General features: G+C 43.9%; 1 protein-coding gene across 1 annotated transcript in view; it reads right to left on the minus strand.

The window, feature by feature from the left end:
* Positions 1-5,073: 5,073 nt before the first annotated feature.
* Positions 5,074-20,840, minus strand: part of cavin1a (caveolae associated protein 1a) — a 51,206-nt gene continuing 35,439 nt past the window's right edge. Inside the window, exon 3 of the mRNA XM_061905331.1 lies at positions 5,074-9,966. Coding sequence (XP_061761315.1) covers positions 9,217-9,966 — 750 coding nt within the window. The 3' untranslated portion in view covers positions 5,074-9,216. The remainder of the gene's footprint in view (positions 9,967-20,840) is intronic.

The raw sequence follows: 20,840 nt of genomic DNA on the forward strand, positions 1-20,840 counted from the left end.
CCTTTCAATCTATTTTTGCTTTGCTAATTTTGCAGCTGTAACCCTTAAGAGTCATTTAACTTGGTATTGTCCCGCTCTCATTGGGGTCCTTCAGGCATTGGAGGGGTTTCCGAGGGGAAGGTTTTTGTAGGGGGGAAGAAATTTGGCGTGACAGCGCGGTCACGCCAAATTTTTTGCCCCCCTACAAAAACCTTCCCCCCCATTTACTTCCGGGGTCATGATTAATACAGACGTTTTGTTAACGCTATATAATAAAAATATAACGCTATATTATAAAAATACAAACGTTTTGTTAACGTTATATTATAAAAAAAAAACAATTTACAAACACAAGCTATGGGATGACGCATTTACTTCTGGGGTCACGTTTCCTCTTATGTCATCCCATAGCTTGTGTTTGTAAATTGTTTTTTAAATTTTTTTTATAATATAGCGTTAACAAAACGTCTGTATTTTTCTAATATAGCGTTATATTTTTAAAATATAGCGTTAACAAAATGTCTGTATTAATTATGACCCCGGAAGTAAATGGGGGGGGAAGGTTTTTGTAGGGGGGAAGAAATTTGGCGTGACAGCACACATGCAGGACATCTATCTAATCCCAAGGTTTACCATGAATTGATTAACGTGGCTGCGATGAGGTGGAGACTTGTCCAGGGTGTACCCCGCCTTCCGCCCGATTGTAGCTGAGATAGGCACCAGCGCCGCCCGCGACCCCAAAGGGAATAAGCGGTAGAAAATGGATGGATAATTAACGTGGACCCTGACTTAAACAAGTTGAAAAACTTATTCGGGTGTTACCATTTAATTGTACGGAATATGTACTGAACTGTGCAATCTACTAATAAAAGTCTCAATCAATCAATCAATCAATCTGGCCCGACACTTCATTAAAGCCTTGAAATAATGTGCATACTTCATCTTTTTTGACAGAAAAACAAGTGGACATGAAATTTCATATAAACTTATATAAATATACACATATATATATGTATTATTGTGGAGGGGGTGTGGTCTGCGGGCCTGCAGCAAGGCGCGGTGTGCCAGGACCAGCCTGGAAGTCAGCGACAGGTGTGTAGATGGCCCACCTCGGCCTTGTTATCCGTTGTTCTGTATAAGCAGCAACCGAGAGGAGAGACGGGGTTGGAGCTAGTGGAGAAAAGAGGCTCCCATGAGCGCCTGACTGGAGGTCGGAAGGGTTCCGCTGGTGCAGCCGGCGGCAATGGCATCACCTTGCCTTTGGCTGGTTTGGGGCCGTCGCAGACTCTGTTTTCCGGGCCGTAACAGTGGTAGCGAAAGTGTTTTCGTTGGCGCTTCCTGTGGCATTCGCTTCTCGGTTGTTGCTTATACAGAGCAACAGGTGATTAGATAACAAGGCCCTCCTCCCTCTATGCACCTGTCGCTGACCTCCAGGCCGGTCCTGGTACACCCCACCTCGCTGCAGGCCCGCAGGCCACGCCCCCTCCACAATAATATATATATATATATATATATATATATATATATATATATATATAGAAAAGAGGCTCCCATGAGTGCCTGACTGGAGGTCGGAGGGGTTCCGGTGGTGCAGCCGGCGGCATTGACATCAGCCTGCGCTTGGCCGGTTTGGGGCCGTTGCAGACTCTGTCTTCCGGGCCGTAACCGTGGTAGCGAAAGGGTTCCGTTGGGTGCGGCAGTATGGCGCTCATCCGCTGTCCCTTCCTATTGCATTCACCTCCCGGTTGCTGCTTATACAGAGCGACAGGTGATTAGATAACAAGGCCCAGGAGGGCCATCTACGCACCTGTCGCTGACCTCCAGGCCGGTCCTGGCACACCCCGGCTCGCTGCAGGCCCGCAGGCCACGCCCCCCTCCACAATAATATACATATATTTATAGAAAAGAGGCTCGCATGAGTGCCTGACTGGAGGTCGGAGGGGTTCCGGTGGTGCAGCCGGCGGCATTGACATCACCTTGCGTTTGGCCGGTCTGGGGCCGTCGCAGACTCTGTTTTCCGGTCCATAACCGTGGTAGCGAAAGTGTTCCGTTGGGTGCGGCAGTATGGCGCTCATCCGCTGTCCCTTCCTATGGCATTCGCCTCCCGGTTGCTGCTTATACAGAGCGACAGGTGATTAGATAACAAGGCCCAGGAGGGCCATCTACGCACCTGTCTCTGACCTCCAGGCCGGTCCTGGCACACCCCGCCTCGCTGCAGGCCCGCAGGCCACGCCCCCTCCACAATAATATATATATATATATATATATATATATATATATATAGAAAAGAGGCTCCCATGAGTGCCTGACTGGAGGTCGGAGGGGTTCCGGTGGTGCAGCTGGCGGCATTGACATCAGCCTGCGCTTGGCCGGTTTGGGGCCGTTGCAGACTCTGTCTTCCGGGCCGTAACCGTGGTAGCGAAAGGGTTCCGTTGGGTGCGGCAGTATGGCGCTCATCCGCTGTCCCTTCCTATTGCATTCACCTCCCGGTTGCTGCTTATACAGAGCGACAGGTGATTAGATAACAAGGCCCAGGAGGGCCATCTACGCACCTGTCTCTGACCTCCAGGCCGGTCCTGGCACACCCCGCCTCGCTGCAGGCCCGCAGGCCACGCCCCCTCCACAATAATATATATATATATATATATATATATATATATATATATATATATATATATATATATATATATATATATAGAAAAGAGGCTCCCATGAGTGCCTGACTGGAGGTCGGAGGGGTTCCGGTGGTGCAGCTGGCGGCATTGACATCAGCCTGCGCTTGGCCGGTTTGGGGCCGTTGCAGACTCTGTCTTCCGGGCCGTAACCGTGGTAGCGAAAGGGTTCCGTTGGGTGCGGCAGTATGGCGCTCATCCGCTGTCCCTTCCTATTGCATTCACCTCCCGGTTGCTGCTTATACAGAGCGACAGGTGATTAGATAACAAGGCCCAGGAGGGCCATCTACGCACCTGTCGCTGACCTCCAGGCCGGTCCTGGCACACCCCGGCTCGCTGCAGGCCCGCAGGCCACGCCTCCCCTCCACAATAATATACATATATTTATAGAAAAGAGGCTCGCATGAGTGCCTGACTGGAGGTCGGAGGGGTTCCGGTGGTGCAGCCGGCGGCATTGACATCACCTTGCGTTTGGCCGGTCTGGGGCCGTCGCAGACTCTGTTTTCCGGTCCATAACCGTGGTAGCGAAAGTGTTCCGTTGGGTGCGGCAGTATGGCGCTCATCCGCTGTCCCTTCCTATGGCATTCGCCTCCCGGTTGCTGCTTATACAGAGCGACAGGTGATTAGATAACAAGGCCCAGGAGGGCCATCTACGCACCTGTCTCTGACCTCCAGGCCGGTCCTGGCACACCCCGGCTCGCTGCAGGCCCGCAGGTCACGCCCCCCTCCACAATAATATATATATATTTATAGAAAAGAGGCTCCCATGAGTGCCTGACTGGAGGTTGGAGGGGTTCCGGTGGTGCAGCCGGCGGCATTGACATCACCTTGCGTTTGGCCGGTCTGGGGCCGTCGCAGACTCTGTTTTCCGGTCCATAACCGTGGTAGCGAAAGGGTTCCGTTGGGTGCGACAGTATGGCGCTCATCCGCTGTCCCTTCCTATTGCATTCACCTCCCGGTTGCTGCTTATACAGAGCGACAGGTGATTAGATAACAAGGCCCAGGAGGGCCATCCATGCACCTGTCGCTGACCTCCAGGCCAATCCTGGTACACCCCGCCTCGCTGCAGACCCGCAGGCCACGCCCCCTCCACAATTTAATATATATATATATATGTATATATATATATAAAAGAGGCTCCCTTGAGTGCCTGAATGGAGGTCGGATGGGTTCCGGTGGTGCAGCCGGCGGCAGTGACATCACCTTGCGTTTGGCCGGTCTGGGGCCGTCGCAGGCTCTGTCTTTCGGGCCGTAACCGTGGTAGCGAAAATGTTCCGTTGGGTGCGGCAGTTTTATACCCAATCACCTATTCCCAATTAGCCTCTTCACTTGTGGGATGTTCCAAATAAGTGTTTGATGAGCATTCCTCAACTTCCTCAGTCTTTTTTGCCACTTGTGCCAAACCTGACACATTCGTTAATATAAGGATGAGAAGGGGCTGATTAAAACAAATCAGATTGTTGAGTTTTGGCATATTTTGGCATTTATTTTTAAATGTTCCTTTTTTCATTGAAAAAATATATTGTTATAACATATCTTATATGAAAAGACGTCTGTCAATAAGCATTCTTTTTGCGTTTTGGATCATTCTAGATGTGCTAAAAATAGTTTCTGTTCTGAAGTGAATTATATTTATAGAGCGATTTTCTCAAGCGACTCAAAGCCCTTTACGTTCTGAAACCAAATATTTAAGTTACTTGTTTTTCTTTAAACCAGTGTAGGTGGCACTAGGAGCAGGCGGGTATAGTGTCTTGCCCAAGGACACGACAGCAGCGACTAGGATGGCGGAAGCGGGGATCGAACCTGCAACCCTGAAGTTGCTGGCACAGCCGCTTTACCAACCGAGCTAATTTGAACTCTGTCTCCGCATGATTCCTTGCTTCTTGTCTGTTTAATAGGTGTCATCAGTTTCTATTTTGCAGAAAAGGTGGCAGGGATTATAGATGTGTGATGTTTGTTCAAATGTGGAGGGAACATCATGCCAATAGTACACGCAAAAAAACCTCATTGGAAAAAAGCGGTCTGCACTACTTTTAATTTGCACGCGCATTCTTGGTAGACAACACGCAACATGCCCGATTTTTTAGTTTGCACGCGCTGTATTTTTTTAGCGCGTGCTATTTGGATCTTACTAGATCAGGCCCAAAGAGTCCATTTTATTTTGTATTGTTTCTTTACTTATTTTGGATAGGTAAAACTCTCTATTAAATTGTGAAAAAAAAAAATACTAATGAGAAATCGAAGTTTATTGCGCTTGAAAGTAGACATGGCTTTTTTGCCGATATCCAACTCTTAATTACCGATTCCGATATCAACCGATACTGATATATACAGTCGTGGAATGAACACATTATTATGCCTAATTTTGTTGTGATGCAACACTGGATGCATTAAACAATGTAACAAAATAAATCAACTCAAGTTATGGACAAAAAATGCCAACATGGCACTGTCATATTTATTATTGAAGTCACAAAGTGCATTTTTTTTAAACATGCCTCAAAAACAGCAGCTTGGAATTTGGGACATGCTCTTCCTGAGAGGGCATGAGGAGGTTCAGGTGGGCGGGGTTTTTAGTAGGGGGTGGCGGGGGGGGGGGGTTGTATATTGTAGCATCCCGGAAGAGTTAGGGCTGCAAGGGGTTTTGGGTATTTGTCCTGTTGTGTTTATGTTGTGTTACAGTGCGGATGTTCTCCCGAATTCGAGGGATGGGGTTGAGGTACGAGGAACGAAGTTTTGTGGTAGTGGGGCGGAGGTGTATAATGTAGCGTGCTGTAAGAGTTAGTGCTGCAAAGGATTCTGGGTATTTGTTCTGTTGTGTTTATGTTGTGTGGATGTTCTCCTGACATGTGTTTGTCATTCTTGTTTGGTGTGGGTTCACAGTGTGGCGCATATTTGTAACAGTGTTAAAGTTGTTTATACGGCCACCCTCAGTGTGACCTGTATGGCTTTTGACCAAGTTTGCGTTGCATTCACTTATGTGTGAAAAGCAGTAGATATTATGTGACGGGCCGGCACGCAATAATGATGTCTGGGAGAAATTCGGGAGATTGGTTGCCCCGGGAGATTTTCGGGAGGGGCACTAAAATTCGGGAGTCTCCCAGGAAAAATCGGGAGGGTTGGCAAGTATGACTGGGAGACGCAAGTGCTCTGGAAGTCAAATTATGCGACCGGTAGCATTTTTTTCGACGAAGCAGCTCATTTCGACAGAAAGCTGGCATTTAGCCCGGGCGTACTTGCCAACCTTGAGACCTCTAAATTCAAGGGATGGGGTGGTGGGTGGAGCGAAGTTTTGTGGTAGTGGGGGGGAGGTGTATAATGTAGCGTCCCGGAAGAGTTAGTGCTGCAAAGGATTCTGGGTATTTGTTCTCTTGTGTTTATGTTGTGTGGATGTTCTCCTGACATGTGTTTGTCATTCTTGTTTGGTGTGGGTTCACAGTGTGGCGCATATTTGTAACAGTGTTAAAGTTGTATATACGGCCACCCTCAGTGTGACCTGTATGGCTTTTGACCAAGTTTGCCTTGCATTCACTCGTGTGTGTGCGTGAAAAGCCGTAGATATCATGTGACTGGGCCGGCACGCAAAGGCACGCCCCCAATAATGATGTCTGGGTGGAAATCGGGAGAAATTCGGGAGAATGGTTGCCCCGGGAGATTTTCGGGAAGGGCACTGAAATTTCGGGAGTCTCCCGGGAAAATGGGGAGGGTTGGCAAGTATGACTGGGAGACGCAAGTGCTCTGGTAGTCGAATTATGCGACCGGTAGGTTTTTTCCGACGAAGCAATTCATTTCGACAGAACGCTGGCATCCCCCAAATTCGAGGGATGGGGTTCAGGTAGGAGGGGCGAAGTTTGGTGGTAGCGGGGGGGTGTACAATGTAGCGTCCTGGAAGGGCTAGTGCTGCAATGGATTCTGGGTATTTGTTCTGTTGTGTTTATGTTGTGTGGATGTTCTCCTGACATGTGTTTGTCATTCTTGTTTGGTGTGGGTTTACAGTGTGGCGCATATTTGTAACAGTGTTAAAGTTGTTTATACGGCCACCCCTCAGTGTGACCTGTATGGCTTTTGACAAAGTTTGCCTTGCATTCACTTATGTGTGTGCGTGAAAAGCCGTATATATCATGTGACTGGGCCGGCACGCAAAGGCACGCCCCCTATAATGATGTCTGGGTGGAAATCGGGAGAAATTCGGGAGAATGGTTGCCCCGGGAGATTTTCGGGAAGGGCACTGAAATTTCGGGAGTCTCCCGGGAAAATCGGGAGGGTTGGCAAGTATGACTGGGAGACGCAAGTGCTCTCGAAGTCGAATTATGTGACCGGTAGGTTTTTTCCGACGAAGCAGTTCATTTCGACAGAACGCTGGAATCCCCCGAATTCGAGGTTGAGGTACGAGGGACGAAGTTTGGTGGTAGCGGGGGGGGGTGTATAATGTAGCGTCCTGGAAGAGCTAGTGCTGCAAGGGATTCTGGGTATTTGTTCTGTTGTGTTTATGTTGTGTGGACGTTCTCCCGAAATGTGCTTGTCATTCTTGTTTGGTGTGGGTTCACAGTGTGGCACATATTTGTAACAATGTTAAAGTTGTATTTACGGCCACCCCTCAGTGTGACCTTTATGGCTTTTGACCAAGTTTGCATTGCATTCACTTATGTGTGAAAAGCCGTAGATATTATGTGACTGGGGCGTGCCGGCCCCAAATAATGATGTCTGGGAGAAATTCGGGAGAATGGTTGCCCCAGGAGATTTTCGGGAGGGGCACTAAAATTCGGGAGACTCCCAGGAAAAATCGGGAGGGTTGGCAAGTATGACTGGGAGACGCAAGTGCTCTGGAAGTCGAATTATGCGACCTGTAGCCTTTTTTTCGACGAAGCAGCTCATTTCGACAGAACGCTGGCATTTAGCCCGGGCGTACTTGCCAACCTTGAGACCTCCAAATTTGGGAGATGGGGTGGGGGGAAGGGGTTGAGGTTGGGGGATGGGGTGAAGGTTGGTGGTAGCAGGAGGTGTATAATGTAGTGTCCTAGTATTTGTTCTATTGTGTTTATGTTGTGTTACGGTGCGGAAGTTCTCTCGAAATGTGTTTGTCATTCTTGTTTGGTGTGGGTTTACAGTGTGGCGCATATTTGTAACAGTGTTAAAGTTGTATATACGGCCACCCTCAGTGTGACCTGTATGGCTTTTGACCAAGTTTACCTTGCATTCACTTATGTGTGTGCGTGAAAAGCCGTAGATATCATGTGACTGGGCCGGCAAGCAAAGGCACGCCCCCAATAATGATGTCTGGGTGGAATTCAGGAGAAATTCAGGAAAATGGTTGCTCCGGGAGATTTTCGGGAAGGGCACTGAAATTTCGGGAGTCTCGGGAGGGTTGGCAAGTATGACTGGGAGACACAAGTGCTCTGGTAGTCGAATTATGCGACCGGTAGCCTTTTTTTTTGACGAAGCAGCTCATTTCGACAGAACGCTGGCATTTAGCCCGGGTGTACTTGCCAACCTTGAGACCTCTAAATTCAAGAGATGGGGTGGGGGTGGAGCGAAGTTTTGTGGTAGTGGGGGGGGGGTGTATAATGTAGCGTCCCGGAAGAGTTAGTGCTGCAAAGGATTCTGGGTATTTGTTCTGTTGTGTTTATGTTGTGTGGATGTTCTCCTGACATGTGTTCGTCATTCTTGTTTGGTGTGGGTTCACAGTGTGGCGCATATTTGTAACAGTGTTAAAGTTGTTTATACGGCCGCCCTCAGTGCGACCTGTATGGCTGTTGACCAAGTTTGCCTTGCATTCACTAGTGTATGTTTAAAAGCTGCATAAGTTATGTGACGCTGTTTGCATGGAGGAAACAGCGAACGTGACGACAGGTTGTAGAAGAAGCTAAAGGCAGTACCTTTAAGGCACGCCCCCAATATTGTTGCCCGGGTGGAAATCGGGAGGAATTCGGGAGAACGGTTGCCCCGGGAGATTTCCGGGAGGGGCACCGAAATTCGGGAGTTTTTCCAGGAAAATCGGGATGGTTGGCAAGTATGAGCACCGGTAAAATACAAACGTGAGGGAGCTTTTAAGATGTGATGTACAGAACCGGTCGAATGTTTGGATACACTTTCACACAGAAAAGTGTCTACAAACTTTAGCCTTGCTCTGACACCGAGCAGCACAGCAACACACTTCCTGACATACGGTTTCCCTTTAAAAAAAGAAAAAAAAAACAGTTTCGAGATGATCATGCACTTTTCGATAAGGTTTGGCGGATCCGTGCCCGCCCCAAACCCCAGCAAAGCTCGGGTTATACCTCGAACCCGATCATTCCCCTTCTTCCCCAACTTCCGGTTACCTTGTTCGCAACTTGGCGAATACGTTGATTACTGTACATCACATCTTATCAGCGAAGAATATTTATACCTTCCCCCCCCCCTCCTAATCATGCAGAGTAAAGGGGGGCGGGGCTTTTTAAAAGCGTGAGTATGAAAGCTTGGGCATAGAAAAGAAGAGAACAGGTGTGAAATATGCGCTTGAAGTCCTCGTGGTTACGGATGTGTCCTCGTGTGATCCATCAGGGGTGGCGTTTGATGGGCTCCCTTAGTCACGCTGGGTCTTTTCCAGGTGGTCTGCCTCCACCATGACCATGTGAGGGTCCTCCATCCCCGGGGTGTCCACCCTCACCAGCTCGCCTTCCTCCACCTCCACGTGCACCCCCAGCCCGTTCTCCTCGCCCTCTTCCTCGGTGGCCGGCGCCGCCTCCTCCTCGGCGTTCTCCGCCGCCGCCGCCTCCTCCGCCCGGCCCGCCCGGATCTTCTTGACGTGGAAGGTGAAGGGCGGCACGCGGTAGACGCTGGTCTTGGAGCGGGCGTAGACGGTGTGGTCGGGCGTGAGGGTCTTCTTCACTTTCTCCTTGGAGGTCTTCATCTTGACCCGGCGCTCCATTTTGGGGGTCATGCGGGTGCCCAGCTTGTTGATCTTCTTCTCCAGGCTGTGCTTGGTTTTCTCCAGGTTGTCGCGGGTTCTTTGCCGGGTCTTCTCCAGGTTTTCGCGGGTTCTCTGCTTGGTCTTCTCCATGTTCTCCTTGGTCTTCAGTTTGGTCTTCTCCATCTCCTCCTTGGAGAAGGCCTTCTTTATGCTGGCCACTTGCCTCTTGGTGGAGCGCTGCAGACGCTTGGTTCGGGACTCCTCCACGATCTCCTCGATCTCCACCTCCTCGTCCGAGTTGAGGTCGGCGGGCCGGCCCTCCCCCTCGCCGCCCTCCTCGGGTATCTGCTGGAGGCCCTCCACGGTTCCGTCCTCGGCGACCGGTTCACCCGCCTTGGGTGTCTTTGGGGTCTTCACTTGGTCCTGGAAGAAAAAGAAGATTATAATTAAGTTATAATAAATAAATGGGTTGTACTTGTATAGCGCTTTTCTACCTTCAAGGTACTCAAAGCGCTTTGACACTACTTCCACATTTACCCATTCACACACACATTCACACACTGATGGAAGGAGCTGCCATGCAAGGCGCTAACCATCAGGAGCAAGGGTGATGTGTCTTGCTCAGGACACAACGGACGTGACGAGGTTGGTACTAGGTGGGGATTGAACCAGGCTCGGGTTGCGTACGGCCACTCTCCCACTGGGGCGGGATAGCTCGGTTGGTAGAGCAGCCGTGCCAGCAACTTGAGGGTTGCAGGTTCGATTCCCGCTTGTGCCATCCTAGGTACTGCCGTTGTGTCCTTGGGCAAGACACTTTACCCACCTGCTCCCAGTGCCACCCACACTGGTTTAAATGTAACTTAGATATTGGGTGTCACTATGTAAAGTGCTTTGAGTCACTTGAGAAAAGCGCTATATAAATATAATTCACTTCACTTCACTTCAAATTAACCGGGGACCCTCGGTTTGCGCACGACCACTCTTCCACTGCGCCACGCCGTCCCTGAACTTCTCTCTAGACTCATAATTGTGACCAAGTTAATTCAACATGTTAATTTCCTGTTAATAGCTGCTAATGTTCTACTGTAGCGTGGTTCCATCGACACTTCTTAAACTCGATTAAGGACTTATTTTTTGGTGTCGTTTAAAACTAGCTTAGCGGTTAGCTTAGCTATTAGCAAGCCTGCTCCTCATTTGCGCTCAGTGTGTAACATGTTTAGCCTCGTCCTCCAGTGATAATAGTGGATAATGAAAACTTGATAATGACACTTCAAACACTTTTTTGTATCTTATTTGTCGTTATGGAGGTGATTATTATTAAAGGGGAACATTATCACCAAACCTATGTAAGCGTCAATATATACCTTGATGGTGCAGAAAAAAAGACCATGTATTTTTTTAACCGATTTCCGAACTCTAAATGGGTGAATTTTGGCAAATTAAACGCCTTTCTGTTTATCGGTCTTTTAGCGATGACATCAGAATGTGACGTCACCGAGGTAACACACCCGCCATTTTCATTTTCACATTACAAACACCGGGTCTCAGCTCTGTTATTTTCCGTTTTTTCGACTATTTTTTGGAACCTTGGGGACATCATGCCTCGTCGGTGTGTTGTCGGAGGGTGTAACAACACTAACAGGGAGGGATTCAAGTTGCACCACTGGCAAGAAATTGAATGTACCAAAGTGTCTTCACATTTGACCGGCGATGCTAAGACAGACATGGCACAGAGATGTATGGATAACCTGCAGATGCATTTGCAACGATTAAGTCAACGAAATCACAAAGGTGAGTTTTGTTGATGTTGTTGACTTATGTGCTAATCAGACATATTTGGTCACGGCATGACTGCCGGCTAATCGATGCTAACATGCTACGCTAATCGATGCTAACATGCTATTTACGCTAGCTGTATGTACATTTGAAACTAGATACCCACATTTAATGCAAAACAAACACTTGCCAATCGACGGATTTAAGTTGCTCCAGTGTCACAAGATGCGAAAGTCCTGATCGTTTGGTCCGCACATTTTACCGGCGATGCTAATAAGGCAGCCATGCTACGGGCCACTTCATTAGGTACACCCACGCTATGGCCGAATAGCGTCAATAGCTATTCGCTCAATAGCTTCAATTTCTTCTTCAATTTCGTTTTCGCTATCTGCCTCCATACTCCGACCATCCGTTTCATTACATGCGTAATCTGTTGAATCGCTTAAGCCGCTGAAATCCAGGTCTGAATCCGAGCTAATGTCGCTATATCTTGCTGTGCTATTCGCCATTGTTTGTTTGCATTGGCAGCCCTGTATGACGTCACAAGGAAATGGATAGTCGCATCGCAAATAGCGAAAATCAAGAACTTTAAAGCTTTTTTTTAGGGATATTCCGGGAGGTGTAAAATTTTGAAAAAAACTTCGAAAAATAAAACAAGCCGCCGGGAACTGATTTTTTTATTGTTTTCAACCCTTTTTAAATTGTGATTATGTTCCCCTTTAACTTAGGGCTGCACACCGTGTATGGTGATACATAATTAGCTGCTAGCCTGTTAGCCGGGGGGACTAAAATAAATACAGTGTCTACCAGAGGAGATCATCCTTGGTGATCGGTTTTGAAAAACAAAAGTTGGCAATGGCGATCGCATACTTTTTCCATTAACATCGGCCCATAAGGAACAGAGGAAGATCGATAGGCACATCCCTAATATTTGCACGGCCAGTTCCTAATATTGTTAAATAAATAAAGTTAAGTCAAAGTGCCAATGATTGTCACACACACACTAGGTGTGGTGAAATTTGTCCTCTGCATTCGACCCATCCCCTTGTTCACACCCCTAGGGGTGGAGGGGAGCAGTGGGCAGCAGCATTTTTGGTGATTTAAAGGCCCACTGAAATAAGTTTTTCTTATTTTTCCATGTTGACATTTGCAGCGATGCAAAAAAACCCAAAACTATTGCATTCTTTAATTAATTACACTCAGGAGAGAATGATTGGCCTTTTTTGATGTGCAAATTGCAGAGTGCCATCTAGTGGCCACTTCCTTTACTTACCATCTGCGGTAGATGTGGTCATATTTATTAAAAGCCACATGAAGCAAATATCTGTAAAGCTGCAAGGCTTAGAGGAAAAGGCGGACATTTTTTTTTACTTTCTGCATCCTCTTAGTCAGAATGAAAGAAACGCATGCTCATTTCCTGTTGTTTGGCAATCATTTTGCACGCACACATACACACACACACACACTGGTTATCATTTGTAATGGGGACCGAGTTTTCGATCAGGACTTGTGGGGACCCCCCCTTTCTAAAGGTTGTGGCCACTGCCCAGTTAGCTCATATACGTCTTTAAATCTGTGACGCTTTGCTGGCATCGTGGCGCACTTTTGTTCTCTCGAATGGTGGACACAACGTAAAGGTAAGGAATGAGGATTTATTTCCACTACAAAAAACACACTTGCACAAAGGCACTAGAGACAAAACCAACAGAACTAGCAAGCGAGCTAGAAAGAACTAAAGACGCTAGCATGTGAGCTAGGGGAAAAAAAACGGAATAGCGTGGAAGCTAACAAGTACAAAACAGTCTTTACCACAATGAGAAGTTAGCGACGTCACCTGTTGTATCAAACACAAACTAGAATCTGAGGTCGAAGGAACAAAAAGGGCAGGCTTAAATAGAGGGGATAATCACAAAGCAGGTGCGCCTGAAAAACAAAAGGCAGGTGACACAAATGCGTAACTATGGAAACGGAACAAACAGAAAGTGCCACCAGGAACTAAGGAAGACAAACTAACCAGATGTGATACAAAACGGAACCAAAAACCAGAATATGACATGATCCAAGTAGCGGATCATAACAAAATCTCTGGATTGATGAAGTAATGTGCTGTTCATATTAACTGGGGACCCTAATATGATTCATTGGGACCAAATTGAAATAATTTTGCATAATTCACACACATTTGTACGTGACTACTGAAGACCATTCAAAAAATAAAAAAGTTTAAATTAAATATGACATGAGCCTCACTACAGCTGTCCTCTTATAGCAGACCAGGGAATTCTGGCCTAAATTTCAAAAAGTATCTATGTCGAGTGTGCAATAGAACGGTGCTGCTTTTGTTTTGAAAAGCGTTATTTGTATTACTTCCGTGTACACGTATGCGTGTACTTTTTAAAACTTGAATATAATTATACATAAAGCTAATGAAATAAGTTAATATTTAAATATAGAACCAATATAGCTGTAGATTAACTAAATCAAATTTTTACAAAAATTGTAATAAATATACAACTGCACTCAACCCACATTGTACATTTATTTTAAATGTTTTACAAACATTAAAAACATAAAAAAAAAAGTAACTGTTTATATTAGCTGTGTTCAGCTTATTTGTTTTTTGGTTAATTACAAATTACTGCAAATTTTGTAAACGTTATAGTTAATATTTTTAAAAGTTAAGATTCATCCAGAATAAATATAGTATATTTAAAAAATATCTAAAGTAAAATAAACAAATAATATATAATTATGTAATTATACATAAAGATAATGAAATAAGTCAATATGCATATTATATATATATAGCAATAACATTACTGAATAAAAAAAATGAACAACAAATTTCTGCTCTGCTGCTCCCAGTCTGTGGAACGCTCTCCCTGACCACCTAAGGGCACCTCAGACTGTGGATGTTTTTAAAAAAGGCTTAAAAACCCATCTTTTTAAAAAAGCCTTTGTATAGAAATGGATGCTGGTTCTAGCTTTTGGGCTGTTTTTAGTTTATAGTTTTATATTTTATTTATTTTTATTATCTTTTTACTATTATTATTATTATTTCTATTACTATTTTTTACACTGTGGCACTTTGAGGTTGTTTGCTCAACGTAAAGTGTTTTTTTACAAATAAAATCTATTATTAAATATTTTCATTATTATATATAAATAACTTAACCCAAATCGTACATTTATTATTAATATTTATACATTTTAAAAACATTTTCAAAAACAAATTGGTGAATGTTGTGTTTAGTTGTGTTGTGTTTTTCAATTCTGTTGTTTGTTGGTGCATCACAAATTACTGCAAGTTTATAAATGTTACAGTTAAGATTTTAATATGTTTGTATTTATCCTGAATAAATAAAATACATTAAAAAATGTCTACAAAAATAAACAGATTAATTAGTAAAACAAAAAAAATGGTGGCTGTATTATCGGTGTTGTGCTTTTAATTTTTTGGGTTTGTTGGTTTATTACAAAATAAATGTAACAGTTAATATTTTAAAAAGTTAGGATTCATCCGGAATTAATTTAATACATTGAAAAAATGTGTACAAAATTAAACATAAAAATTGTTCTTAAAAAAAAAAAGAAAAAATAATAAAATACAATTAATTCTGATCGTACATAACGATTAAAAAAATTAAAGAAGTATTGTTTTCAGATATTTCATTCAATGTCATATTTATCAAACTTGTCCGCTTTATAAGTCTTGGATATAAAATCAAACCAAGTCAGCTTTTGCAAAAGAACAAGTGAAAAAAAAAAAACAGGTGCCAAAATTCACCTGTTGTGAAAGATCAAGACAATGGAATGCAGATTGGACATGCAACACCAGCACAGACCAAAACTATTTTTAATTCTTGTTCAAAACGCCCAGTGTTCTCCGTTATGAAAGCCAACTATCTATAAATCCTAAATATCTCCTGACCAGACAATGTCAGATGAAAGAAGAGGCACGAAAAAAAGGACATTCCCTCCCTATCTGGCACGGTGGACAAACGGAATGGGCCGAGCGCTTCTGTCTGCACAGGTTTATTCTGGGCTGGCCTTTTCCTCTGGTTGGATTCCATCCTCCATTCCCTGGCTACCTGCCGAGCTGCTGTTCGGCCCTACATAGACAACCCCCCCCCCCTGCGCCATTGCGTGGCAACGGGTAAACACAAGGGCCGTGTCGCCATGGCAACCAGCTCCACACCTCCCCTAAGTGCAGCTGGTGTAGTTTTTAGACTGACGCCATGACGACGGAGTTGAGGGTCTGAGCTTCTCAATTAGACCGACGAAAAAAAAGTGTGGACACGTACCGGGCGAAGTGATGATGTCATGACTGGTGAAAGGTGAGTAGACGACGTAATGAGAGGCGGGACTTAAAACAATATCCTTAAAATGGACCAATGGCCTTGCCGGAATGAACCACTGTACGGCTTTTAAAATGACTATCCGCTCATAACTTGCACATACAAACAATTCCAAAGTCAAAATACGTAGCTCTTTCGATACATCCAGACCACACCATTCAAAATAATCCTGGTTTCTACAATTCCAGGTGAAAATCACCTGAAAATATTTACAACACACCTTTTTTTTTTAATCGATTTCAACAAATTTACACACTTACAAAAGATTTCAGTTTTCCCGTAATTCGACATTTTCAGTGACATTACGACAGTATTTTCCGGACCATAGGGCGCGCCGGATTATATGTCGTTGTGGCTTGTGCAGCCCTTTGAGACACTTGTGATTTAGGGCTATATAAATAAACATTGATTGATTGATTGATTAGGCGCAATGCGGAATAGCAAGTCGAGTCAGGTCTATTTTCTATTATAAGGCGCATTAAAGCAGTCATATTATTATTATTTTTTTAAATTGAAAACATTCCTTGGGTCTACATCTATCAATCAATCAATCAATCAATGTTTATTAATATAGCCACTACGACATCCTCGGTTCAGTTAAGGGCAAGGAAAAACTCACAACCCAGTGGGATGTCAATGAGAAACCTTGGAGAGGACCGCAGATGTGGGCGGTAGGAAATAGATGGATGGATGGAAATAGATAAAAATAAAATACCAAATAAAATAGCTTTGAGGTCTGTAAACACAACCCAAATTATTCCGTACATTAGGCGTTTTGAGCAAATAAAATTATTTTAAGTACGTCTATAAACATATATATAAACATAAACATACATTTAAACCTATACACATACAAACATACACATAAAGATACATATAAACATATATATAAACAAACATACATTTAAACATGTATACATATAAGCATACATACAAACATACAACTAAAACATACATATAAACATATATATAAACATAAACATACATTTAAATATATATACATATTAACATACATACAAACACATACACATATAAACATACACATAAACATACATATAAACGTATATATAAACATAAACTTAAACATATATATATATATATAAACAAACATATAAGTCTATACAGATAAAAACATGTAAACATACATAGAAACATATATAGATATAAACATACATGTAAACATCCATCCATCCATGCGAACGAATATTACAAACCCCGTTTCCATATGAGTTGAGAAATTGTGTTCGATGTAAATATAAACGGAATACAATGATTTGCAAATCCTTTTCAACCCATATTCAGTTGAATGCACTTCAAACACATAAACTTTATTTATTTATTTTTTGCAAAAAATAATTAACTTAGAATTTCATGGCTGCAACTCGTGCCAAAGTAGTTGGGAAAGGGCATGTTCACCACTGTGTTACATCACCTTTTCTTTTAACAACACTCAATAAACGTTTGGGAACTGAGGAAACTAATTGTTGAAGCTTTGAAAGTGGAATTCTTTCCCATTCTTGTTTTATGTAGAGCTTCAGTCGTTCAACAGTCCGGGGTCTCCGCTGTCGTACATCTGCACCGTAACACAACATAATGTGCCACACATTTTTGATGGGAGACAGGTCTGGACTGCAGGCGGGCCAGGAAAGTACCCGCACTCTTTTTTTACGAAGCCACCTCTTGCTAAAATAAGCAGGGGCGTCCATGAAAAAGACGGCACTTAGATGACAGCATATGTTGTTCCAAAACCTGTATGTACCTTTCAGCATTAATGGTGCCTTCACAGATGTGTAAGTTACCCATGCCTTGGGCACTAATGCACCCCCATACCATCACAGATGCTGGCTTTTGAACTTTGCGTCGATAACAGTGTGGATGGTTCGCTTCCCCTTTGGTCCGGATGACACGATGATGAATATTTCCAAAAACTATTTGAAATGTGGACTCGTCAGACCACAGAACACTTTTCCACTTTGCATCAGTCCATCTTAGATGATCTCGGGCCCAGAGAAGCCGGCAGCGTTTCTGGATGTTGTTGATAAATGGCTTTCGCTTTGCATAGTCGAGCTTTAACTTGCACTTACAGATGTAGCAACAAACTGTATTTAGTGACAGTGGTTTTCTAAAGTGTTCCTGAGCCCATGTGGTGATATCCTTTAGAGATTGATGTTGGTTTTTGATACAGTTCCGTCTGAGGGATCGAAGGGCACGGTCATTCAATGTTGGTTTCCGGCCATGCCGCTTACGTGGAGTGATTTCTCCAGATTCTCTAAACCTTTTGATGATATTATGGACCGTAGATGTTGAAATCCCTAAATTTCTTCCAATTGCACTTTGAGAAACGTTGTTCTTAAACTGTTTGACTATTTGCTCACGCAGTTGTGGACAAAGGGGTGTACCTCGCCCCATCCTTTCTTGTGAAAAACTGAGCATTTTTTGGGAAGCTGTTTTTATACCCAATCATAGCACCCACCTGTTCCCAATTAGCCTGCACACCCGTGGGATGTTACAAATAAGTGCTTCATTAGCATTCCTCAACTTTATCAGTATTTATTGTTACCTTTCCCAACTTCTTTGGGAAAGGTAACATTTTGCTGGCATCAAATTCCAAAGTTAATGATTATTTGCACAAAAAAAAATGTTTATCAGTTTGAACATCAAATATGTTGTCTTTGTAGTGCATTCAACTGAATATGAGTTGTAAATGATTTGCAAATCATTGTATTTCGTTTATATTTTACATCTAACACAATTTCCCAACTCATATGGAAACGGGTTTTGTGAAATGCGTCCGTTTTCCCTTTTTTGTCCACACACGGTTTTTGCTTGTAAGTACTCTGTGATTGCGCGCTGACGAACATGCTCCTCTGCTCATAAAACCCGCAAGACTGTGAAAAAACTAATAAATATGACAAACAGTTACTTTTCAAACAGAGTATAGTATCGTTTTTGATTCATTAGAGTCCCGCGATACTAAACTAGTGGCGGTATACCGTACAACCCTAACAGGAACTTACAATTCCTGAACTTTTGGTGGAAAAAGGCCCAAAATGTCAGGCTTGCCACTGACAGTTTGTTTGTGTTTTAGTTTTTCCTCTGTGTGTGTTTAGTATTTCCTGTCCTTAGTTCCTGTCAGCACTCTTATTTTGGTTCAGCTTCCTGTTTGTCTCCCGGTGTGCTGTTTCCTCTCAGCTGCGGCTGAATGGCAACTGGCCACACCTGGTGTCAATCAGCCCACTCCTATTTGTACCTGCTGTTGTCCTGCAGTCAGGGCTGGATTATTGTATTGTCGATGCCGTAAGCTATATCCGTTAGATCAGTGGTCCCCAACCTTTTTGTATCCGCGGACGCTTAATAATTTGTCCCGCGGCCCGGGGGGGGGTGTCCTTTTTTTCCCTCTTTTTTTTCTTTTTCTTCTTTGTCATGAAAAAGGGACGTTTTTGTCATGAAAAAGGGAGTTTTTTTGTGGTTGGTGCACTATTTGTAAGTGTATATTGTGTTTTTTTATGTTGATTAAATAAAAAAAAAAAAATTTTATTATTTTTTTTTAATAAAAAATTCTTCTGTGGCCCGGTTGTTGGGGACTACTGCGTTAGATGTTTGTAGCTTACTGTTCTTTGTTCCCTGCTTCCAGTTTGTTTTGTACTACACGTTGAGACTTCTGTTATCCTGCTCGCTACCCGCTAACTTCCACGCTAGACCCTTTTCTTTTTGATTTTCTAGCTCCCATGCTAGCTCCCTTAGTTTGTTATCCGCCTTGTGCACGCTTTGTGTTAGCACCCTTTTATTTGTTCTAGTTCTATTATTTTTTTTAAACTTTCTCACTCCATGTATGCCTCCATCTCTGCATAATGGGGTTCGTCAACAACTAACTCCGACACAAAAAGTGGTATCAAACCATGCCTATTATTTGGCACGTTTAAAACTAAGCATTCCGTTTCTTTCTATCTGATTCTTTCCACTTTGAAAAAACAACACATTTAGATTCCTGCCCCGCCGACATGCCTGCTGTTCTTTTTCGGGCAGGGCGACAGCGAGGCCTTCATGGTGGCTTGCAAGTGGGGGCGGGGAGACGATATCAGCTGTCGGATCCCGTCTGCTCCTTGCAGCTGTGTACCCCACTTTCACATTGAGTGATATCGGACGTCGGGGCCCCATGAGGGCTCGGCACGGAGCGTACGTTGAAGGGCCGCGAGCCGCCGGTGCTTAAAATAAGCAACCCCTCGATGCGATGGGCTGATTATTTGTGACGCCCACACATGATCCCCCAAATAAAGCTGCGACAACTGAGCACACAATTCAGTTGGGAAGCCATTGAAGGAAGGCTGGCTGTGAGTCGCGGAAAACCCACAAGAACCAAACAGAGGCCTCGCTGTTCCACAAAAGCCACCCAGTCAAGTTACGTTACATTTAAAATAATACGTCATATTTCATATTTCCCCAGCTGGGGGGAGTTCTGTGGGTTTTTTGGGAAATGTGAAGAGTGGGGAAGCCCTTCTACTCTGTCCGATGTGGAAAATGTAAACATTCGCGCTCACGTCTAGGTGAGAACTGTTTGATGATGTCATCCGAGTTGACGGACGGGAGAGTAAGAAGCACTTTGTGCTGCTACAAGTCACCGCAGCGTTTCCACAGGTGGACGACTTGGAACAAATTTACAGTATTTGGGGCATTATGTAAGTGTTTTTGGAATAGTTGTCTCATCATAATGTGACATTCCGTTTATTCCGTTAACAAACTGTCCCTACACCTGGGAAAAACAGAGTCCATCCTGTTTGGGTCCAAGCTCAACCGAGGTAAATTCGCCAGGCTTTACGATTAAACCGGGTGATGCTAGGGCTGGGTGATATGGCCTTTTTTAATATCTCAATATTTTTAGGCCACACGATATATATCTCGGTATTTTGCCTTAGATTTGAATGAACACTTGATGCATATAATCACACAAGGTTTCAGTGCGGGAAACCCTGATATATACATATATATTTATATATACACACGCACATACATACATACATATATATACATATACACACATACACATATATATATACACATATATAAATATACATACATATATATACACATATATATACATACATATATACATATATATATATACACACATATACATATATATATATACATACACATATATATACA

The sequence above is a fragment of the Nerophis ophidion genome, linkage group LG07 (assembly GCF_033978795.1).
Source record: "Nerophis ophidion isolate RoL-2023_Sa linkage group LG07, RoL_Noph_v1.0, whole genome shotgun sequence".
NCBI classification, from domain to species: domain Eukaryota; kingdom Metazoa; phylum Chordata; class Actinopteri; order Syngnathiformes; family Syngnathidae; genus Nerophis; species Nerophis ophidion.